This window comes from Naegleria gruberi (genome assembly GCF_000004985.1).
Source record: "Naegleria gruberi genomic scaffold NAEGRscaffold_18, whole genome shotgun sequence".
Classification (NCBI taxonomy): Eukaryota; Heterolobosea; class Eutetramitea; order Acrasida; family Naegleriidae; genus Naegleria; species Naegleria gruberi.
The window spans coordinates 192,825-217,775 of record NW_003163309.1 but is presented as its reverse complement, the minus strand read 5'-3'; the positions used below and the strand labels follow the sequence as shown (position 1 = coordinate 217,775).

The following is a 24,951-nucleotide window of genomic DNA, read 5'->3' as shown; positions in this document are numbered from 1 at the left end:
GAAAAATCAATAATTTTATCATTTTTAAAATTATTAATTAATGTTGGAATATTTGTACAATTATTTATAAATGTACATTGTCCCATTTTATATACATTTCCATTACTAGTAAGAAATATACATAATTGATCTTTACATTTAAATTTAATTATTTTATCATTTAATATATAATTTTGTAAATAATCTATTTTATCAAAATTTGTTAATTTAGTAATTGATATTATATCGGTTTGTTTCTTCCAAAATCCATCACCACATCCATATATAATTTGTTTTTTATTTATTTGTTTATTATAACCAAATATATTATTATTATTAATATCATATTTATTCAATTCATCAACAATATCTTTATTATTAATATCATCATCTTGTTGGGGAGTTGTAATAGAGGAGGATAATTGATCATCGTGTAATGACATGTTTTTTAAAACTTTTCAGAATGGAATTTATCCTAATAGCGCAATTTAGGAATTGATGTAACCTTCTTTGGCAAAGAACGACACAAGCTGACCACAAGAAATGTTTCTAGAGAATGCTATTAACCAATCTTCCTTTGTGGTCGTAGGTGAAAAGAAGTGATTGAAATATTGTGGTTATTAATTGACAAGAATTCGTTAGTGGCAGGTTCTCTGAATACAAGAAATAGTATATATAACAAAAAATTGCCAAATACTCTTCGAAGATTCCTGTAATACAAGTATTCCAAACTAGAGAGTAAAACAACTGATAGGGTTGTTTTGTACTAGTAGTTCAAAGCAAACATCTCATATCCTGAAAACTTAATTTTGGTGCACCCTAGAGTAAACCTTGAGCTAATATTGTCAACCCGAGAAGAATGGCTATTCCAATACCATAACTGTATTAGATATAGTATGTTATATAAGATACACTCTAAGTTGGACATACACTAAATATGCATACACTCGCTTACGGCACCAATATTCAGTGATAAATCATTTTCTTGTGAAGTACATGGTATCTATGTCGCGGTAGTGTTTATCCTAGTTGATACTTGTAATTATCACTAGATTGTACGGTAATCAACAGTTGTTGAATGTATGTATATGTATGTTGAAATACAACAGTATAATGTGTATCTAGATATCATCTACTTATTTTATCGCCTGTCAAACATTCAGCGCAAAATGCATGTAAACCTATTGTAATCTGCAGCCTTCTAGTTTTAAAGTGTATTTTAGTTTTGGACATCCTCTTATACCGTCCCAAACATGACACCAGATAATGGTAACAATATAGTTGTATCAACTTATTATAAGTAATAATATCAATTTTAAACAAAGGACTTTTCACCTTGGTGTTAGCTTGAAGCAACTTTCATTATTTCAATCTGTTAAATTATTCGGCTCATGTCCAAATACTGGAGTTGTCCTAGCTTGAATCTTCTGTTAGTACGAATCTAATATTCATTGTCAAGGCACAATAAATCTGAAATTACTTCCTTTTCATGTCTTTCTAGGGGTCTAGAATTTGTTAATATCAAATATTTCACAAATTGTTTGAGAATGTTTTGAAACTGATTCTTCACAAAAGTAAACTCTTGAAGTATGATTTGGAAGATTACAAGGAGGTAATAACTTGTGAAGTTGATTTAAATCAAACTTTGTGATTGAGTTTTGTTTAACTTTGCTTCCACAATAAATGATAATATTTCCATAACTGACTCATTTGTTGTAATTGATGATGTATTAAATAATTGCTTGGAAAGAAGGTTATTATTTTGAATTATTGGAGATGTAAAATGAATTCAAAGGATGATCAACCAGTTCTAGATATATTTCTACAGTTAGCCTTGATTCCCTCAAACAGGTGCGCAGTTAAACAACCCAAAATTAGCTAAACCGTGAACTTGTAGTTGCATGGCGCCAAAACCTGTATATTTCATAAAATGAAAAAAACAACACAACATCCAATTCATGAAATAATCAATTAATATATATATACAACAACTACTACATCCAACATTAACATCAACAATAAATGAAGAATAATAATCTTAATACCTCAGTAACATCTACAACAACAACAAATCAAGATGGATATAAGGCTCAAACATCACATGTAGCATCAAGTAGGCTTCCAACATTAGATGATTTTGAACCACAACCTCCGATACAAGTTGAAATGGATAATAATTGTTGTATTGATTATCCTGAATCTCAACAACAACAAAATAATAATTTAATGAAAAATACAAATAATAATCAATCATTTAATAAGGAAATACAACATCAACAACATCACTCAACAACATTAGATACACTTTCAAAAGTATTAACACCTAGAGTTAAAAATATACATAAATATGAAGATGGAGATGGAGATGATTTAGAATCACAAAATGATCATGCAGATTGTTTACAAATAAGAACAGGTGTAAGAATATCTGAAATTATAACATCAATTGGATGGTTAATATGTATTGGTGTTTATTTATTTTATTTATATTCTTCTATAAATGGTTATTTAGATGCACAAACAAATCCATCCACTTCTATTTCTTATATTGAACAAGTACCTTTAAATTATCCTGCTGGTATGTTATTTTTATTATTAAAATATAATAATTAATATTAAAATATTAAAATAATTAATAATATAAATACATAATAATTTAAAAATATAATAATATAATTAAAATATAATAATATAATTAAATAGTAACAATATGTAATTGGAATGCAGAATATTATTGTGATTATTGTAATTTAACATTAAAAACATGTACAATGGTGAATGATACAGATGGTACAATATATGAATGTCCATTTAAATTAAGTGAAACAGTAATTGAACAAAATGGACAAGTATTTCAATGTTATGTATTTAATAATGATACAAGTAAACCATTAGCAGTTAAAACAACAGGATATGGTGGTAGTATTTCAATGTATTTTACATTACCACCTGTAAAATCTGATAGAGATTCAAGATTTGGATTACAAGCATCATTTCATGAAATTGGTTCAATTCCACTAGTTTTTGCTGAAACTAATTTTGCAATACCATACGTTGATAATTTCTTTACTTTAACTAAAATTGAAACTAATAGATTAAAATCAACTGAAGAATATCCATTACATTCAATACATTGGGATTCACGTATTTCAAATGTACAATTAACTTTTAAAGAAGATTCAATTGTTGTTGTTTCATTTGCTTATTCTACTTTAAATATTCATCAAGTTAGTGAAATTGCAGGTAAAACAATGTTACAATTATTAGGAGATTTAGCTGGAATGTTAGGTGTTTTATTAGGTATTGATATTTTAAAAGCATTGAGAGGTTTATTAGAAATACCACAAGTTATTCAACAAAAATCATTTAGACCTATTTATGAATTATTTAATTGAGATGATTTTTATATTTAATTGAAATTTTTATATTTAATTATATTTATATTTAAGTATATTTAATTTTAATTTAATTATTATCATTTCACAAGTAGTGAATATTGTCTGATCTAATTGCTAAATCAACAACAATGGTATTGTAGGTGCAAATTGTAATGCTAAACCAATTTGATATCATGAAACTTGTGTTTTATTCTCCAAATCCTTTAATCAAAGAATTTTTAGATAAAATTTATTAAATAAATTGCTTTACCTCCATATTTAATAATTATTTATTTCTATCATTATCTTTTCTTTCATTATAAAAAGTATTTCCTCTATTATCTCTTCTTTTATAATTATTATTATTATAATTTCTATTATCATTTCTATTATCATTATAACTTCTATTTCTATCATAATTTCTATCATAATTTCTATAATTATTATCTCTATCATCTCTTCTATTATCATAACTACTTTTATCATTATTCTTATCTTCAATAGTAGTATTTCTATTATCATTTCTATCATAATTTCTATCATAATTTCTACTTCTATTATTATCATTTCTATTTCTATCATAATTATCATTTCTATCATAATTTCTATTTCTATTATTATTATTTCTATTATTTCTATTTCTATTATTATTATTAGGACGTCTTTGTCTTTTATAAACTAATTTAGTTAAATTTTTATGTGGATCAGTTTCATCAAATAATTTTAATAAATTAATTTGATCAATAGAAGGAGCAGTAATTATATTTGAAATATTTAAATATTTATGATAATTATTATTTAAATTTAAATTTAAATCAATATTATTAAATTCCATAAATGGTCTATTACCTTCCATAAAAGTCAATATATTATTATAATCATTATATTTTAAATATAAAGTACCAGTATTAATATTATTAATTTCATTATCATTAATATTTGAATATTTAATTTTCCATTCATTAATAAAATTTCTAATTTTTAAATAAGGATCATTTAAAGTCCAATATTTTTTTTCCATTTTTGTATTTATATTTAAAATAAAAGATAATTCTTCATGTTTAAAAATTTCAATTAAATTTTGATTTGGTAATGCATGATAATTTAAATTATTAATCATTGAAATTAAACCTTCAAGTGGAGTTAAATTTGTTTTATCTGTTAATTCTTCAATTGTTGTTAAAATTTTAATTTTATCTTTAAATGTTTTTGTAATTACTTTTCTAAATTTAGTAATATTATTATTATTTGTAAATTCAACTTGTTCATAAAAATTATTATTTAAAGAAAATAAATGTAAAACATCAATCATTTTTAAATGATTATTAAAATATTCCATAATTGGAATTATTCCTTTAAATTGTAAAATACATGCACATAATTGTTTAAAAAATAAAATTGCATTATTTGGATCACTTTTCATTTCCATTTGTGTATATGGTACTCTACTTCCAAATACAGATATAAAATTATTACAATTAATTGTAAATTCAATTTCTGAATTATTTAAAATATTTAATTCAAAAATATTAAAATTAGATGAATTTTCAATTAATTTAAAATAATTTCTCCAATTTCTTATAAATCCTTTTTGAAAATATCTAAAATAATCACATCCACCTGCTAATAATGTAATACTAACAAAATCTAAACATAATTGATGAATATTTTTATAATTATTTATAGAATAATTACTATTTATATTAGAATTATCTATTTTTTTAAATTTATTTTTAGAAATAAAATTATATAAAAATAATTTAAAACTTGTAACATCAATAAAATTACCAGATTTAAAATGTTGTATTGAATTTGGTATTAAAATATAAAAAGAACAATTAATATCTGAATTAATTAATGGTATTAAAATCATATCTGAATCTTGTGATATAATTAATACTGATTTAGGTAATGTATTATTTTTAGAATATTGTCTTAAATGTTCAATTATTTTAGTTTCACCTTCACCTGATCTATTAGTAGATGATACATATATATCTATTTTTAATTTTTTACATATTTGGTATGTTAATTTAGTTATTGATTCATACATTAATTTACTTAAATTTGTACCAGGTGATATTTCTACACTTAATGATCTTTTACATTCTACATTATCTATATTTATATTATTATTATTATTTATATTATTATTATTAGTATTTGTATTATTATTAGATATATTTGTTATAGGAGTAGTATTATTATTATTAATATTATTATCATTCTCTTCATTGATATCATCATTTAATTTTCTTTTTTTTGGATTTTCATCTTGTTCATCATCATTTAATTCATCTTGTTCTTTTTCAATAATAATAATATTATTATCATCTTGTTCAATGAAATCTTCTTTATCTTCAATGAGATCTTCTTTATCAACTTGTTCATCATCTATATTATTATCATCTATATTATCATCTATATTATTATTATCATCTATATTATTATTATTATTATTAAATAACTGTTTATTTGATTTACGTGAAGTTTTAGCTCTATTATCTCTTTGTAAAAGTCTTTTAGATTTAGTTGCAACACCATCAAATGAAATAAACCAATAACTTTTACATTTAAATGATACTATTACATTTTCAATAGTATCTGTAACTGTATTTACTATAAATTCATCCATTTCTATATCCAAATAGCATCATATTATTATCATCTAATACCTATTGAAACTACTCATAGAACAACAACAACAAGTGTATTTACAATATGAGAAGAACAAGTATAATTAACAAGACTCCACCAAACTTGTCATCATTTTCATCACCCATTGGTAGTGGGGTAGGAAGTTTTTCAACACCTCCTCCACCAATGATGATGATACATTCCTCAACAATTAATGATGATGATGAACGTATAGAAGAAGATATTCCATTAAATCAAGAAGATGAATTAGAATTATTAGATCATCATCATAAATATATTGATGATCCAATAGAATATGGTGATCATCACCGTCATCATCATCATCACTCTTTTAAATCTATTAATAATAATAATAACAGCAATAATAATACTAATAATATATTATTGAGATCTAATGAAGATAATGAAAATAGAAATAGTATTGAAAGTGTAGAATCAGATGATAGTAGTAGTAGTAGTGAATCATCTGAATCTATAATAATATCATCTTCATATGATGAAAAAACATTACAACAACAATTTTATGCAAATATGGTAACAGAATGGCAAGTTAAATATTTAGATTATAAATATTTACTTGATAAATTAAATGATTTAAAAGATGAATTTAAACATTCTGATTTTAATATTAAAAATATTATATCTTCATCTATTAATTTAACAAATAGAAGAAATAATAATAATAATAATGATATAAATAATAATTTAATTGAAGATTTTAAATATTTACTATATAAGGAAATTAATAAGATTAATAATTTTTATTTAGAAAATGAAATTTCTATTAATGATGAACATAATAGATTATTAGAACAAATTAATAAAATTAATGAAATGTATAATGATAATAAATATGCAAGATCATTAATTTCTAAAGATAGTAAATCATCAAAATTAGAAATTTTAACATTTAATCAAAAACAAAAATTAAAAGAAGGAATTGAAGAACATTATTATAATTTAAATTTATTATTTAATTATAGATTAGTTAATTATAATGCTTTAATTCATATTACAACAAAATTAAATGAAATTACAAAAAGAAAAATTAAATTTACTTTTAATGAATTAAATGATGCAATTAATTATAATTCTAAAAATAATTCAATTAATACTCCTATTATTATTAATAATAATTTTAATAATAATTCTAATAATAATAATAATTCTAAATAATAATAATATAATAATTATTATGATACTATATATGGAAATATTAATTTTACAGAAATATTTGAAAATATAAAATTTATAAAATATCAATATTTTAAAAATTCTAATTTAATTGATAAACATATTAAAGATACAATTTATTATTATGCAGAATATTATTGTGAAAATGATATAAAATTAGCAAGTGAACAATTAAGTAAATTAAAAATAGGAGATATTGGTATTTTAGAAGTAAATAATTTAAAAGATATATTTACAAGTGGTATTTTATTAGGAAGTTTATTTATATTAATAATTATAAATTTATTTTATTATTTTTATACATATGAATTTACAAATAAGGAAAATATAGAATATGATGATCAAAGTTTTTCTTTATATAGATTATTATTATTTCCAACATTATTAACATTTTTTATAAGTATAAATATTAGAATTTGGAGTAAATATAATATTAATTATATTTACATATTAGGATTAAATCCATTAATGTGTTTATCAACTTGGAAATTTTTATCAATTTCATTATTAATTTTAAATATAATTTTTACAAGTCAATTAATTTACATGATGAATGTAATTTCCTATTTAAGTAATATTCTATTAATAGGACAATATGCATATTGGCATCCAATTATATTATGGATTATTTTTATTTTATATTTAATTAATCCTTTTAAAATTTTAAATTTTGAATTTAGATATTGGTTATTAAAATGTATTTTAAGAATGTTAGCATCTCCTTTTACAGTAGTTAGATTTTCTGACTTTTTTATTGCAGATCAATTAACTTCTTTATCTGATGTTTTATTTGAATTACAATTTATTGGTTGTATTTATCCTGCAACTTCAAAATTTTCAACAATTTCTTTATTTTGTTCTTCAACTAAAAGTTTAGGAATTCCAATTTTAAATTACATTCCATATCATGTTAGATTAATGCAATGTTTAAGAAAATATTATGATACTAGACAAAAAATGCATTTATTAAATGCATTAAAATATTTTTCATCATGTTTAGTCATTATTATTGCATTTATTGATAAATTAACATTGGATAATTCTAATAATATATTAATTGGATCATTTACAATATTACGTATTATATATATTATTATAAATATTATTTCAACATGTTTAAAATTATATTGGGATTTACGTGTTGATATGGGTTTATTTGAAAAGAAAACTAAATATTGGGGATTAAGATCTAAATTAATATTTTCACCTCAATATTATTATATGGCCATGTTTAGTAATATTATACTAAGATGGGTTTGGTTACCATTTTTATTTGTTAAATCATTTGTTAAAATTGAAAAGGAAACATTGGAATGGATTTTATACTTGTTTGTATTTTTGGAAATTTTAAGAAGATTTATTTGGAATATTTTCCGTATTGAACATGAAAATATTGCAAATATAGAAAATTATAGAGCAACTAAGGAAATTCCACTTCCATTTGATACAACAACTGGTACTGCACGTGTTGAACAGGTTGAATCTAAACGTAGATTTTTAAATAATTTTAATAATTCAAAATATGGTAATAATTTTATGAAGGCTTTAGATTTTATCAAATCAAATTTATTATGTTTTGGTCAACGTTATGATGATGATGAAATGTGGATTATTGATGAAGAAGAATTAGAAAAATTGAGAAGAGAAAATGCAAAGAGACCAAATTTACAAATTCAATTAACTTTACCTTTTGATTTGGATGCATTGAGAAGACAATATGGAATTGGTAATGATACAACTAATAATAGTACTACATTATCCAATGATGGTCCAATTGCTGGTGATAATAACACAGATAATAATGGAAGAGGAGTTAATCAAGAAAATGTCTAATAACACTTGGACCAACTCAACAATTGGGATAATTAGCAAGAAGAAGAACAATTTGTTATTCGTAATTATTCTACTCCATTGTAACTAACCATTAATAAAATTATTCTTATAAAATTAAGAACTTTAAGAAATTTATTGATAAGCACAACTCAATAAACTTTAATCCAGTCAACTTTTGGTGTAGAACTTTCTTGGTGCTCATTCAAATCATCTTCAGTATAAACAGCACTTGGAAGTTGAAAATGTACAAGATATTCCACTTGTTTGTTTTCTTGTTTTTCATACATTTCCTTCTTTTTGGGTGAGTTTAGTGCTATTGATTCCATCATTGAATTTGTTAAACTTGATGAAACAGTCAATCCATTATTATTAGTAGCATTTGTTGATGAGTTATTATTACTATTGTTATTGATATTACTATTTGAATTAGTGATAGCAGAACTTGAATTATTATTAGGTGATGTAACAGAATTTGGAGAAGATGAAAATGCAGCACTCAAAGATAGTCCACTCAATTTAACTCTTATTTTAAATTTAACATTGGATTCAAATGGTAAAACTCCAATTCTAATTTTTAATTGATTATTTCTCCTTTCAATTATGTGTTCAATTTCATGATCTAATTCCCTCAATTTTTCATCTTCAATTCCTAATTGTTGAACATCAGCTGAATATGATTCTAATCCATTATTTTCTTTTAATACTATTGTCTTTTTAGGTAAATTTAATTTAACATTATTATCAAATGATTCTAAATTTAAATATAATCTACATTCCTCATTTGGATTTGTAATTAATAAATATATATCTGATTCTCTATTTACATTTAATACTGGTACATTAAGTATTGAAAATTTAGGTAAAAATTTACTTTAAAAATATTAAAATTAAAATTAAAAAATTAAAAAACATACATTGCATTATAATTAATATCAAAATTAGTTGAATGATTTTTTGAATCTCTTTTAACAATAATTTCCTCTCCATATTTTTTAATCTTTTTAATACAAAGTGTTTTTCTCTGTGGATACAACATTGAAATGTCATTATTATTATTATTAGAATTATTAGAATTAAATGTATTATTATTATTATTTTGTAATTTACTTTCAAATGATATTAAATTATTATATGAATATTCACTTGATGTCATGTATTGAACTCTTTGATCACTTTTTTTTAAATAGGAATCTAAACTTTCATTTGATGAATGAGTTAATGGTTCAATTCCATTTCCATAATTAGAAGTATTACTATTACCAATTCTATTATTATTACTATTATTAGATGATGAATTACTATTAGTAGTCACAGTTACATAAGAATCTAAAACTATTGAAAATTTTCTATATTGTTGATTTGAATTTGAATTTGAATTTAATTTTTTAACATGATCAGCATATTTTCTTAATTGTAAATTAAAATCTGATTGTAATCTATTATCATTTTCCTTTACAATTTCAAATAATTGATTAAATGAATCATTTGTTTTTAAATTAATATCCAAAGTATCATAATAACAATATGGACATGATAAAAATGTTTGTAAATTTCTTGTAACTAAATTTAAATTACATTGACATGATGGACATGAAAAACAAAATTGACATTTCATCTTGTTAAACATTGCTTCACTTTTAGCAAATTCAGTTAAACATGATGGACAATAATAACTTTGAATTTCTTCTTGAATTTCATCTTTTTCTATTATATTCATTAAATGATTTAAATATAATTCATTTAATGAATATAATTTTTTATAATTTTGTAAAGTACTATATTTTACATTTATGGAAAGATCAGGTCTAATTAGGGAATGAAAATTTAATTTTTTAGGTGTTAATAATAATATATTATCTCCAAATTTTACATTTATATTATCATCTGATGGATATGAAAATTTAACTTCCATTTTATGTGTAAATGTTATTTTTGGTATATTCTTTTAATTAATTAAATAATTAAATAAATAATTATATAAAAAATAATTAAATTATAGTAAAATTAAATAAAATTAAATAATTAAATAAAATTAAAACATACAGTTTTTCTAATTAAATCATGTGGATCTTCTGATTTTTTATAATTAAATTCAAATATTAAATTATCATCATTTGTTAATACTTGATTACAATGTAATGTAATATTTAATACTATTTGAGATTTTGGAAATATAACTTGACTTGATAATAGACTATTACTACATCCATAACAATTATTATTACATGAACATGAAGATGATGACGATGATGATGAATTACTATTCAGTGATGGAAAATAGGCTTCGGATGAAATTTCAAAATATTTTGTATTTGGATTCTTAATAGTGAAGGCTATGAAATCAGTTGAACTATCATTAAATAGATAGAGACTAAATTTTGTTTTATACTTGTTAGGTACTATTATATTGTTGTTCATGAATTAAATTAATTAAATTGTTGTATAATGATTGATGAATTTAAATATTACATACATGGAAAGAATAAAGTTTTAGGCTCAAATAATAATGAATTAGAAGTATAATCAGATGATTGATTATAATATTGTTGTTGTTGAATAGATAAAGATTGTCTCATTGAACGATGTTCCTTAATAGAACCTGTTGATGATAGTGATGAAGAGAGAATATCATCTAAATTACTCTCCGAACTATTCATTCTATTTAAATCACATGATGATGAAGAAGAGGCTACTCGAGGAATATTTTCATGTTGATAATGATGATGGCTACTTGTCGATGATGAAGATGTTTGTATTATTGGAGGTGATGCTGATGAAGAAGATTGATTAATCATTTTTATTTACAAATTGCATTGTTGTTTTATAATAAATTATTATACAACTAATATTGATAACCTCCTTATTTGTGAGACATGTTTCTGGTAAGGATGAGCATATTCTTTGCTGTTTCCTTAGTGAGATCTACTGCATCATATAATTGAGTTTTGAATTTTGTAACACCTTCCTGAATGGTGTTATCAGTCAATAATCCATTCTTTGGATGAAACTTGTTTTTTAGCTGGTTTCATCATTCTAGTATTGGCAGGTGTTTGAAGATTTTCTGGAAGAAGTAATTAAGTTGCTTTCATTTGCCTTACCACTCACTGAAATACAAACTTCACAAATTTCCTTCTGTCAATCACATTCCAGCCAAACGAAATGGAAGTTCAATAACTTTACCAACAATGTCAATAGAGATACACTATTAGATTCTTTATCTTTCATTTCCTCAAATGGAACAGCAGCTAATAAATTTGCAAGAGAACCGAGTTGTTCCTTTAATTCTTCATCACTATAATTATGTGTTGGAAGCAACACTATAGCACGTAATAGATTTTCAGTCATTATTTGTTTTTTTTTTATTTGTTTTTTTTTGATTATTGTAAGGAGGAACAAGTTGTGAATGTGGAGCTCTTATTGGATTGTTGATAATGTGTATTCCTAAAATAATGATTTGATATTTATTATTATTATTGAGCTTTAGTTCCATAACAAAATTTCAAAGTATCATCATTCTCCTTCATTAGATCTTTAATTATTGAAACTTCATTCTCCTTAACAGTAACATAAATATTCTTATGTTTAAATTGTAAATTATTTAAACGAGTGATTTCTAAATTATTTCTTATAGCAGTTAATAATGTTTCTGTGCTATTGAGATCCTTCTCTTCTAAATACATCATTCTAGATTCATTATTTGCTCTATTACTAATTATGGCAGTTCTCTTAATTGGTGGAATATTTGTTGTTGATGGAGCTTTTTGCTTGCGTTTTGACTTTTTTGTAATCTTTTTAGGTTTAAATAGGCAGGATGTATTCCCATAATTTAGTTGAATAGATGAGGGAAGATGTTGTTCATCTTGTAAATTAGCTCCCAAATCTACACTATCATCATCACTCAAGACATTTCCTTCTTTAGTATTCTTATTCGTTTCCTCTTTGATTGAAAGTGTTGCACTCTCATCTATCCAACCTTCTCCCTTCGCATATGTATGAAGAGGTTTATAAAAATATTCCAACAACATTCCTCTATAGGCCTTATCAGAATAATTTTCATTATAATTTAACATGTCAGCAAATTTACTTATTTGTTCATAAATTAAATTATCATAGGAAAATTGTTGTTGTGGAGGTATTGGTAGATAGTCATATCTGTATACATAATATATATATTCTATTATAACATCCGATGAAGGGAGTGTTGGATATCTTGTATTTAATATTATCAGCATGGTGACATGTTAAATTGTTGAATAAACAAACTGGACATTTGGCAGTTTTTTTCTCTATCTTGTCTTGTTTGTTTTGATTGTTGTTTGTTTTGATGGGCATTTTGTTGTTATTTTTTTTTGTTTGTTGTGTTTGATGGTGGTTGAATTTGCCACTCAACACGAGAGAACTAAATTTTTTGTTTTGTAAAGAGACAGGACAAATGACATTTGAAGTTGAACAATCCAATCAAAAAAATGTAGGATGATTCTCTCTATTAGAGTCCATTTTAGTCCTGTAGAAGATTAGCTGATTAAATATAGTCAATTAACAAATTAAATATTTTATTGTAATCTTCTTTTATATTTTACAATAATTGGTTTATCAGGACCAACAACCATTGAAGTATATGAAGGAGATGGCATTTCACCACTATATTCCATATCATAATATCTCAATAGAATGGAAATTACACTTTTCACTTGTAAAAGTGCAAAATTTTCACCAATACATTTGTGACGTCCTGCACCAAACGGAATTGAACCATATTTAAACTTTTCATGTTCTTTCAATTCAGTAAAACGTTCAGGATTGAATTCGTCTGGATTAGAATAAACATCTTTACATCTACCAGCAGCCGAAGGTGAAACTACAATAATATTACCTTTAGGAATTATGAATTCTTCACATTGTCTTGGTTTTCTAGCCATTCTCATTACCATAATAAGTGGTGGATACATTCTAAGTGCTTCTTTCATACATGCTTCTAAATATTCCATTTTCATAATAGTTTCATAATTCATCTTTTCCTTTTCAAGTAATAATTGTTCATTTCTAAATTGTTGTTCAATTCTCTTATTAGAAATGATATTCAATAAAGTCCAAGTACTTGTAATGGATGAAGTATGTTGACCAGCAAATAAACCAGCAATTAAAATTCCAATTCGATGTTCATCTGTTAATTCTTGACCATCTTTATATTTTTGTAAAAGTAAATGATCAACTATATCCATTTTAGATTCATCTAATAAACGTTCTGGATTCTTTACATGTTCTTCTCTTCTCTTATTCAATAATTCTTGAAATATTTCACCAATTGCCTTTCTAGCAACATCACGTCTATTAGCAGGTAATGAAGGATAAAAGAATGATAACGCACTAATTCCCTCATCTATATCATGATATAATTTACCTAATTGTTTCTCACTCAAATATTCTCTGACTTGATCTCCTAATAGACAACGTGATGCTGTGAAAATTATCAAATCACTTAACAAGTCAAGTAAATTAAAAGTTCCTTCATTTCCCAATTGTTCAACTCTTTGTTTAACTTCATCTTCAATAATATCAACAAAGACTCTGAAACGACTAGTTGTTAAACCAGAACTAACAAATTTAACTTGTTCCATCATTCTTTCAGTTGACTCGGCGTCATAAACAACTCCATTACCAAATACAGGTTTCATAAATTTGTAAATATCTCTCAATGATAATTCATTATCTGTTGCTTTGAATACTGTATCTAATAATGTTGGATGATTAATAAATGTCATTTCTTTACCTAAAATGGTTGCAGTGAATATGTTTCCATATATTTTAGAATTTTCAATGACGAAATTTACTGGATTCTTGGCAAAACCAATAAATGATCCAAAATAAGGTATGAAATTAGGTACTCTTGGTGGTTCATTCTTCTTTCCTTTTTGAGAGGTAAAGAATCGAATGGAAATGAATAAAACCAATGCAACGATCAGTGCTATGAAAATATCAAAAATCTCCATTTGTGTGAAGTGTTGTTTGTTTTTTCTTTAAAACTCCTTGAAAAGAATCCACTCATTTCACACTTTTAAAACAATTATCAAAGTCCTTCAATGTCCATCAATGTCCACCTCTGAAATTTGTTGTTTGTTGTAAACTTTGAGTCGGAAAATGGAGTCTCTATTTCCTACAACTAACAACATGTTGATTGTAATACGGTCTACGAATCGATCATGTTTATTATTGTGTCGTTGCTAATTGTTGTTTCTTCATTAATTTCATTCGTTGATTTCTCTTTCGTTGTTGATTGGATTTACATAATTTGTAAATTGGAAGTAAATTCAAAGAAACATTTGATTGAACATTTTTAAACAAGTTTTCAGGTAAGTGAACAGATTGAGTATCGAATATCTTTTTGATTTTCTCCGCTGCTTTCTTTCCACCTATTAAAGGATATCCTAAAAAGGTATCACTACCTAAATCAAGATATTCTGTAATTAATTCAAATGATAATTCAAATTTTTTAGATTCCAATTGATCGATTTCAATTAACATTTTCTTACTCATTTCTAGATTAACTCCTTCTTCAATTTCATCTTGTAATGCGAAAACTCTTTGACATATTTCATTGAATGATTGAACTCTTTCCATAAATAGATATTTTGATAATTGATTATGTTCTTTACATAATTCTTTAAATTCATTCTGTAATCTTATGTCTGCAATTGTTTCAATCACTACTCTTGCATCTGCTTTTTTTAATTTTTCTAAAAACTTGTTGTCATTGACAGCTGACTTGATAAGTAATATAGCAGTTGATGGAATTATAATAATTAATACAAATACAGATAATACAAGATCAATAATTGCATTTAAATTCATATATTCGTCTTCATTACTTGCAGCTTTATCAGCAAGTATCAGAGCTAGGTCTAAACTTTGTGTGAAATTGACTAGGCTTGGATGATAATTCGAATAGAAAAATTTAGTATCTGTATAATTATTTTCAATAACTTGATTATAAAGATGAAAATGATTACTTTCCAATATGTTAAAATAATCTCCAATTCTAGTAATTACACTTGCCCTACTATATTTATCAGTGTTACCAGTATAAGGTACATCTCTTAATAATAGATGATAATCACTTGTAACATCAATCATTGTTTCATTAATTTCCTCAACTAACAACTCTACAATTTCACTTTCCATAATAATTTTGTAATAAGTATTTAATCTTATTAAATTCTTTGATAATTGAGTTGTGTGATTAAATGTTTTATTTTCAGTATTAGTTTCTAATATTAAAGTACATGCAGATAGAAATGCCATCATAAATAATGTAATAATTGCTAATAACATGATTAATACTGATATTATTCTATCACATGATAATTGTAATTGTCCATATTTGGTATTTATAATATATTGTTGATCTTGTTTTGGAATTTTAGGTGGTATTGTTACACTAGTGTTATATTCTTGTTGACCTTCTTCAATTTTAACTATTGTATTACTAGTTTGTTGTAAAGGTTTATTATTACTAGTCAACTGTGTATTATCAATATTGTTATTATTATTAGATGAAGAATTGAAGGCATCTTGTTGAGTTGAAGTTGATTCATAAAATTGTTGTTCAGTATCAATCTTCATTGAATATAAAACATTCTCCATTTCAACAAGATTAATTTCATTGTTTCGAACAGTTTCGTCAAGAGACATTTTTTTGTGTTTAATTGACTGTGTGAAAGATTCATGGATGTCAATATTGCAAATTGAAAATAGTAGTTTAACATTCCAAAAACATCTAAAAAGGTAAAATAGAGTTCGTAAAGTGAAAGATTCCAAAATGATTTGCTGGCTCAAATAAGAATCGCATAAATAAAAGATTCTAATTCCGATTCTAGTGGATATTGTAAGTTGTGTAAAGTAACATTCTTATTGTGTGATTGCTGATAATTTGTTCTCTTAATGGAATAATTGTTAATAAAAGAACCAGTTGACCATGAGCTCAAAAAGGAAATAATGTGAAAAGTCGAATAATGGAAAAGTTACTGTTGTTTATTTTTCATAATTTCATGTTTGTCTTGTTGTTTTGCAATAATTTTAATTTTTCTTTCATTTCTCTTTCGTTGTTGATTGGATTTAAATAATTTGTAAATTGGAAGTAAATTCAATGAAACATTTGATTGAATATTCTTGAAGAGATTTTCAGGCAAATTCATTGATTGTGTGTCGAATATCTTTTTGATTTTCTCAATGGATCTTTTACGACCTACTAATCTAAATCCTAAAAAGGTATCACTACCTAAATCAAGATATTCTGTAATTAATTCAAATGATAATTCAAATTTCTTTGCTTCTAAATCATCAATTTCAATTAACATTTTCTTACTCATTTCTAGATTAACTCCTTCTTCAATTTCATCTTGTAATGTGAAAACTCTTTGACATATTTCATTAAATAATTGAACTCTTTCCATAAATAGATATTTTGATAATTGATTATGTTCTTTACATAATTCTTTAAAATATGATTGATATCTAGGATCTGCAATTGTTTCAATCACTATTCTTGCATCTGCTTTTTGTAATTTTTCCATAAATTTGTTGTCATTGACAGCTGACTTGATTAAAATTAGACCAATTGATGGAATTATGATTATCAATACAAATCCAACTAGAGACAAATCAATGATTGCATTTATATTCATATATTCATCTTCATTACTTGCAGCCTTATCAGCAAGTATCAGAGCTAGGTCTAAACTTTGTGTGAAATTGACTAAACTAGGATGATAATTCGAATAGAAAAATTTAGTATCTGTATAATTATTTACTATAATCTCATTATAAATATAATTATGATTACTCTCCAAAGATTTAAAATTTCTATTTAAAATTGTAACAACTCTGGACCTACTATATTGAGCAGTATTTCCATAATAAGGAATATCAATTAATAACTTGTTGTAATCCACTTTAACATCAATCATTGTTTCATTAATTTCCTCAATCAATAATTCATCTAATTTACTTTCCATTAAAATAGTATAATATGCATTCAATCTTATTAAATTTTTTGTAACTTTTGTAAAGTTATTAAAAGTTTTGTTTTCTGTATTAGTTTGCAAGAAAATAGTACCAGTAGATAATATTACTAATATTAATAATGTTATAATTGCCAATAACATGATAATAAATGCCAATATTCTGTCAAATGTCAATTCCAATTGACCACATTTAGTTTTTATAATAAATTCCTTCTTTCGTTGAATTGATATATTCTTATTAATATTAACACCATCATTATTTCCTTCCTCAATAATTTTTATCAAAGTACTACTACTTGTACTCTGATCAAAATATTTAAAAGTTGACAACTGTTGTGAACTACCTGTTGTTGTTGTTATAGAAGTTGAATTATTTAAATGTGCAGAAGGTAAGGAAGATAATATTGTTGATGTTATTTGTTGTTCTAGTTGATTTGTACTATCGATATTCAAGGTGATGAGAAGATTCTCCATTTCAACAAAGGTAATTGAATTGCTTTGTTGTTGAAGAGCATGTTGAAGAGACATTTTTTTTAGTGAAAGATATCGCAATCGTGATTGTTGGCTTATGTGGTGGTCAAATGTCTATAAAAGATACCAAATGTCAACATGTCATTTTTCCTTGGTATGGAAACTATCTCTATATAGCTAATGGTTGTTACAATTGAAGAATAAAAGAGACAAGTGTCTTGAAAATGTTTTACACTACGAACTACGAGGATTGTAATCATGATTATGTACTTTCAATTTTCATAGTTGAATTTTAAATTCTTAAAGAGTAATTGAGTTGACTAAATACTATTTGATTGTTAAATTAAAGATCTATCAAACTAAATTAGTGATCAACTTCAGAAGAGTCTTCTTAATTAGAATACTAATATTTTCAATTTGTTAGATTAGGAATAGTCTTTCTATTAGATTTAAATAATTTAAGTGTTGGAAATAAATGAATTGAAATATTTGATTCAATAATATTAAATAAATTTTCAGATAAATTCATTGGATTGTATTTGAATTCCTTATTAACTTTTTCAATTAATTTCTTCCCGCCAATTTGTTTCTCACCAAGAAAATATTCACCTTTCGAATTTAGAAATTCTGTAATAATTTCAAAGACAACTTCACATTTTTTAGATTCAAATTTATCTATTTGTATTTCACTCAGGTTAGTATTGGAATTAGTGATGTAATTATCTATTGAATTTAAATTAAATATTTCTTCACAATATTCTGAATATAGTAATGATTTTTCCAAAAATAGAAAGTATTTTAATTGTTGATGATTTTTACAATATTCTTTAAAGGAAATATTCAAATAAGAATCTGAAATAAAATTTAAAACTTCTTTTGCATTCACTTTTTGTAATTTTTTCATAATTTTGTTATTATTTCCAATTAAGGCAATACAACTAGTTGGAATAATAATTAATAAAGTCAATCCACATATTATAGTTCCAATTATAGCAGTAGAATACATAAAAATAGTTTCTATTTCATCATTTTTATCACTTTTCTTCAAAGCAATTTCCAAATAATTTTGTACATAATTTTCAATTCCATAAATAAATTGATTTTTATAAAATTCCAAATCTTTCTTATTTTTAGTTAATAATTCATATAAATAATTATAATCTTGTTCAATTTTAACAATTTCCATTGGTCTAATATATTCATTTCCATTATTGGAAATTTCAAAATAATAAAGTGCTCCAAATAATGCTTTTTCTTTAAATTCCATAAAAGTAGAATTAATTTTTAATAACCATCTATCATCTATTGTAATATTAGTTGATAAAATGATATGAAAATAAGTAGATAATCTATTCGAATGTTGAATAGTTTGATGTGATGTTTTGTAAATTGAATGTTCATTGTAATTTTTCAAGAAGAATGCATAGATTGTAATAATTGAAAGAATGAAAAGTGAAAATATGGCAATGAACATGATTAGGAATGTTAATATTCGTTCAATGCTCATTTCAATACTGCCACATTTAGTATTAATGATAAACTTTCGTTTCTTTCTATTCGAAAGTTTATATGTTGATGATGGCAAAATAATGTTGTTTTTGTTATTATTATTGAATTGATCTTGTTGTTTCCGAGAGGGAGAAGAATCCTCTTCTAACAACTCCAATGTTGAAGAGCTTGTTGTTGGTGTGGACATTTTTTTTATGACAGGTTTCGGATGAATATCTTCCTAAAACGGAAATTTAAAATATTCTGGAAATGGATAGCGCTGTCGACAATACTTACAACTAAATAATTGAAACAAATGTTGTTTATTGTAACGACTTGGTTGAGATGAATTTCTTATTTTTAAGATTTGATTGAAATGATTTGAGTGTTGAAATTAAACAAATTGAAATATTCGATTCAATTTCATCTAATAAATTATCAGATAAATTCATTGGATTGGATTTGAATTCCAATTTCACTTTTTGAATTTCTTTCTTCCCGCCAATTTGTTTTTCACCAAGAAAATATTCACCTTTCGAATTTAGAAATTCAGTTTTGATTTCAAAGATAATTTCACATTTTTTAGATTCAAATTCATCAATTCTAGTTTCTATAGAATTGGTACTACTATCATTCAAGTAATTTTCAATTGAATTTAAATTAAATATTTCTTCACAATATTCTGAATATAGTAATGATTTTTCCAAAAATAGAAAGTAATTAAGTTTTTGATTTTCTTTGCAGAATTTCCGAAATGGATCGTTCAAATAAGGATCATTTATAGTTTTCAAAACCTCCTTTGCATTGACTTTTTGTAATTTTTCCAATAATTTGTTATTTCTTCCAAAAGTAGCAATAAAACCAGTTGGAAGTATAATTAGTAATATCAAGGCACAAACAATAGTTCCAATTATAGAAGTAATGACAATATAACTTGATTCTCTTTCATTAATAGCTAGACTATATCTATAAGCACTCAAAAGATAATCCACATTGAAACTTTCAACACTTTTCACAAATTCATTTTGAAAATATTGAAATTGACTTGTCTTGTTAATATTTTGTAATAGTAGTGAATTGTACAAGTGTTCATATTCTTTCTGAATGTCTTTAACTATTTGTGGTAATTGAATTTCATAATAATCAACATAGAAAGAATGAAAAATTGCCCATTCAGAAGCATACAACCAATTCTCAAAAGTTGAATTGATTTTTAAAAGCCATCTGTCATTAATTATTATATCAGAAGATAATACTATTCTCATATATGTTGATAATTCAATAGAATAACCTGTTGATTTACCACCATAATAGTAAACACTTAATTCTTTATAACTTCGAATGAAACCAAATCCACTCATTATAGCCAAACCAAGAAGAGAAGCAACAACCACAAACATGACTAGAAAAGTTAATATTCTTTCAATGTCAAATTCAATACTTCCACATTTCGTATTAATCTTGTATTTTCGTTTTTTTCTTTCCGAAAAGTAATTATTTGTTGTTTCTTTATTGTTGTTATTGTTATTGTTGAATTGATGAAGTGGTGCATTGTGTGGTTCAATCTTCACTGATAATTCAAATGTAGACGTCGATGGATTTAAAGTCATTTTTTTTCATGTGGCGCTGCGCAAGTTGATTAGCTCGATGATATCTTCCTAAAAAAGAAAGCTCTTGAAGGTAAATTAGTAAAATAGTAAGATCATGACATTAACGAGAACGAAAGAAGTAAAAATTACTCGAATTGCATTTAGAAAGTCGTAAGTGGTCACCTTAATTCTATTTTGATTCACTTAATTTTTTGGCCTGCAACTTGCTAACCACACATCTTCATCAATTAAATATTATCATTACTTTTTTGATTTCTAAAATTATTAAAATCTAAGAAGAAAAAAAAATGGCTCCACAAGCAACCTGTCAATTTCCTTTACTTGTTTGATTCATCAACAATAATTGAAACTGTACAAAAATCCGATCGATTCGTCTCATTCTATCCCGATATAAATTTGAGTGGAAATAAGAGTGAAATAGAAAATTCTGATTTTATTGGTCGTTTTGCACCAATCAAGTTTATTCTCTTCCGATTATTTTATTGTTATGTGGTAACCAAAGATGATGAATTATTCATGTATAGGAAGGGAATTTGGTGGAAATTAGAATTACCATTTATTACTGATCGGAGGAATGAAACAATTATTGAAATTAGTGCCTCCTATTGTAATATCTTATTATTGGTACAGAATAGAGTGACATGTAAGACGAAAGTGTTTGGATACAATATATATATACTGGTAGTGGTTATTTTGGAGAGAATGTTAAACTTTATCGTGGAGAAACTGAATCATTTGATCAATTATCATTTGAAAAATCAATTACGCCAACATTTGACATTAGAGATTGGCATGAAATTTTGGATTTTGAAAATTGTTTGGAAATGGATGAGTTTGTTAGATTTATTTCATGTGCATCTTCAACTATTGTTTATTTAACATCCAAAGGAAGACTATTGGCTAGTGGATGTAATAAATTTGGAGAAACAGGTCAATCAACAAGTCAAATCTCAAACCTTTCTCAAAAAAGAATTATGGAATGTAATTTAGATGAACAGCAGAGTATTAAACCATTTTTTGTAAAGGTTGTAAATGGAGATCATAAAACTGTGGCCCTTACAAATGATGGAAAGGTTTTTTGTTGTGGAAGTGAATTTGGGGATTCGTTGAAAGAGTTTCCACTACCAGATTCAAATACTAATGAATTTGTTATTGATATTGCTTCTACATATAATGGAGTAGCTCTATTAACAAGTAAGTTTCCTCATAATAATATGTGTTTTTTACATTGAATTTCAATTAGACAAGTTCCATATTTATTCCCCAAAAAATCACAAGATTGAAATTACGAAACTAATAAGAAAGAAACCTGAAACTATCAAATCATGCAGAATTTATTCTTCGGGTAGAGAATTTTTCATAGTTATCAACAATTCAACAATTTATCGAATGAATGACTTGGTTAGTAACTCGTTTTTCATTCTGACACCCATCTACACAACTAGCAATATTAAAGGAGATTCCAAATTATCCATCACTTCTGAATTTCTTGATATAATTTATTGGAGAGAGGATTATTTTACTCATTCTTTGAATATGAAGACTATGACTGAAAAACTGAAAAATAGATTGAGGGATGGTGTATTTACTGATACGATGATTCAAGTAATTTCCTCATCCATCAATCAATGATATCTTTGTAATAATAGTACTATATAGTTTATGATCCCACCACTCAAATATAGAGTGTCTTTAACTTCCTTCAATAATTAGATCACTTTGTTATGCAGTAGTGCTTTCCAATGCCGATTGTTAAAATATCAGACAATTTCTCTAAATCATTCAAATTTAAAAAAATGGGTCAACGAAACAGTCAAGATTTTGAAAATCATCATACGAATAATTCGGAGGAAATATTCACAATTGACCATAATAATATGGTGAAAGCAAAACAGAAGAAAAAATTTGTGAAACTCCAGCGACAAGAAATATTTTCAGATGATATTTGTTTTGAAATAATTTCAATGATTGATGATTCGTGGTTTATTTTAAATAATTGCACTTTAATTTCAAAACAATTCTTTAATGTGATCAAGGAACGTTCAAAACTTGTTATTCAATTTAAAAACAAATTTACAAAGAAAAGAATTAAATTATTCAAGAAAAGTCAATTTAGGAATAGTATTGTTAATGTTGAATTTTCTGGATATTTGCTTGGCTCGAGAGAAAGAGTCAAATTCATTAGTGAAATGAAACAATTGACATCACTTGATATTTCTCACAATCTAATTGGTTATGAAGGAGCCAAATATATAAGTGAAATGAAACAACTAACATCACTTAATATATATTACAATCAAATTAGTGATAAAGGAGCCAAATATATAAGTGAAATGAAACAATTAATATTACTTAATATTGGTAGCAATCGAAATTGGTGATGAAGGAGCCAAATATTTCAGTGAAATGAAACAATTAACATCACTTAATGTTTCTAACAATGAAATTCGTGATGAAGGAGCTAAATTCATCAGTGAAATGAAACAATTAACATCACTTAATGTTTATGACAATCGAATTGGTGTAGAGGGAGCCAAATATATAAGTGAAATGAAACAATTAACATCACTTAATATTGGTAGCAATGAATTAGTGATGAAGGAGCCAAATACATAAGTGAAATGAAACAATTGACATCACTTTATATTTCTAACAATCGAATTAGTGATGAAGGGGCCAAATATATAAATGAAATGAAACAACTAACATCACTTAATATTGGTTACAATGAAATTACTGTTGAAGGAGCTAAATTCATCAGTGAAATGAAACAATTGACATCACTTTGTATTTATAACAATGAAATTAGTGATAAAGGAGCCAAATATTTAAGTGAAATGAAACAATTAACATCACTTAATGTTTCTAACAATGAAACTAGTGATGAAGGAGCCAAACACATCAGTGAAATGAAACAATTAACATCGCTTTATATTTATGACAATCAAATTGGTGATAAAGGAGCTAAATATATAAGTGAAATGAAACAACTAACATCACTTAATATTGGTTACAATGAAATTAGTGATGAAGGGGCCAAATACATAAGTGAAATGAAACAACTGACATTACTTTATATTTATAACAATGAAATTAGTGATAAAGGAGCCAAATATTTAAGTGAAATGAAACAATTAACATCACTAAGAAAATAAGCTGATTGTACAGTAACACATCAGCAAACTTTTAACCATATCACGATGAGCGCCTCAAAGAATCATCGGGCCACATCAGTATGGTTCAGTATGGCTTGGTGTTTACTGATACGATGATTCAAGTGGTTTCCTCTTCCATCAATCAATGATATCTTCGTAATAATAG

At 24.9% G+C, this 24,951-nt stretch overlaps 11 protein-coding genes across 11 annotated transcripts; 4 read left to right on the top strand and 7 right to left on the bottom strand.

The window, feature by feature from the left end:
- Nucleotides 1-2,001: 2,001 nt before the first annotated feature.
- On the top strand, nt 2,002-3,374 carry NAEGRDRAFT_66414 (uncharacterized protein; the record flags this gene model as incomplete). Its single annotated transcript, XM_002678368.1, has 3 exons — nt 2,002-2,440; nt 2,492-2,557; nt 2,683-3,374. 3 exons carry the CDS (start codon nt 2,002-2,004, stop codon nt 3,372-3,374), a joined length of 1,197 nt encoding a protein of 398 aa, XP_002678414.1.
- A 268-nt stretch (nt 3,375-3,642) lies between these two features.
- On the bottom strand, nt 3,643-4,377 carry NAEGRDRAFT_66413 (uncharacterized protein; the record flags this gene model as incomplete). Its single annotated transcript, XM_002678277.1, has 1 exon — nt 3,643-4,377. The coding sequence occupies one exon, from the start codon at nt 4,375-4,377 to the stop codon at nt 3,643-3,645; it is 735 nt and encodes a 244-aa protein (XP_002678323.1).
- Nucleotides 4,378-6,077: 1,700 nt separating this feature from the next.
- On the top strand, nt 6,078-7,190 carry NAEGRDRAFT_66412 (uncharacterized protein; the record flags this gene model as incomplete). The annotated part of the gene is made up of 1 exon (XM_002678367.1): nt 6,078-7,190. One exon carries the CDS (start codon nt 6,078-6,080, stop codon nt 7,188-7,190), a length of 1,113 nt encoding a protein of 370 aa, XP_002678413.1.
- A 726-nt stretch (nt 7,191-7,916) lies between these two features.
- On the top strand, nt 7,917-9,041 carry NAEGRDRAFT_66411 (uncharacterized protein; the record flags this gene model as incomplete). The annotated part of the gene is made up of 1 exon (XM_002678366.1): nt 7,917-9,041. One exon carries the CDS (start codon nt 7,917-7,919, stop codon nt 9,039-9,041), a length of 1,125 nt encoding a protein of 374 aa, XP_002678412.1.
- Nucleotides 9,042-9,190: 149 nt separating this feature from the next.
- NAEGRDRAFT_66410 (uncharacterized protein) lies at nt 9,191-11,836 on the bottom strand (the record flags this gene model as incomplete). Its single annotated transcript, XM_002678276.1, has 5 exons — nt 9,191-9,911; nt 9,956-10,983; nt 11,085-11,113; nt 11,237-11,440; nt 11,515-11,836. The coding sequence occupies 5 exons, from the start codon at nt 11,834-11,836 to the stop codon at nt 9,191-9,193; spliced, it is 2,304 nt and encodes a 767-aa protein (XP_002678322.1).
- A 675-nt stretch (nt 11,837-12,511) lies between these two features.
- NAEGRDRAFT_66409 (uncharacterized protein) lies at nt 12,512-13,111 on the bottom strand (the record flags this gene model as incomplete). The annotated part of the gene is made up of 1 exon (XM_002678275.1): nt 12,512-13,111. One exon carries the CDS (start codon nt 13,109-13,111, stop codon nt 12,512-12,514), a length of 600 nt encoding a protein of 199 aa, XP_002678321.1.
- A 483-nt stretch (nt 13,112-13,594) lies between these two features.
- Nucleotides 13,595-15,031, bottom strand: NAEGRDRAFT_48319 (uncharacterized protein; the record flags this gene model as incomplete). Its single annotated transcript, XM_002678274.1, has 1 exon — nt 13,595-15,031. One exon carries the CDS (start codon nt 15,029-15,031, stop codon nt 13,595-13,597), a length of 1,437 nt encoding a protein of 478 aa, XP_002678320.1.
- A 217-nt stretch (nt 15,032-15,248) lies between these two features.
- Nucleotides 15,249-16,730, bottom strand: NAEGRDRAFT_66407 (uncharacterized protein; the record flags this gene model as incomplete). Its single annotated transcript, XM_002678273.1, has 1 exon — nt 15,249-16,730. The coding sequence occupies one exon, from the start codon at nt 16,728-16,730 to the stop codon at nt 15,249-15,251; it is 1,482 nt and encodes a 493-aa protein (XP_002678319.1).
- A 329-nt stretch (nt 16,731-17,059) lies between these two features.
- Nucleotides 17,060-18,589, bottom strand: NAEGRDRAFT_66406 (uncharacterized protein; the record flags this gene model as incomplete). Its single annotated transcript, XM_002678272.1, has 1 exon — nt 17,060-18,589. One exon carries the CDS (start codon nt 18,587-18,589, stop codon nt 17,060-17,062), a length of 1,530 nt encoding a protein of 509 aa, XP_002678318.1.
- Nucleotides 18,590-20,343: 1,754 nt separating this feature from the next.
- Nucleotides 20,344-21,630, bottom strand: NAEGRDRAFT_66405 (uncharacterized protein; the record flags this gene model as incomplete). Its single annotated transcript, XM_002678271.1, has 1 exon — nt 20,344-21,630. One exon carries the CDS (start codon nt 21,628-21,630, stop codon nt 20,344-20,346), a length of 1,287 nt encoding a protein of 428 aa, XP_002678317.1.
- A 2,693-nt stretch (nt 21,631-24,323) lies between these two features.
- NAEGRDRAFT_66404 (uncharacterized protein) lies at nt 24,324-24,785 on the top strand (the record flags this gene model as incomplete). The annotated part of the gene is made up of 1 exon (XM_002678365.1): nt 24,324-24,785. The coding sequence occupies one exon, from the start codon at nt 24,324-24,326 to the stop codon at nt 24,783-24,785; it is 462 nt and encodes a 153-aa protein (XP_002678411.1).
- Between the last annotated feature and the right edge of the window lie 166 nt (nt 24,786-24,951).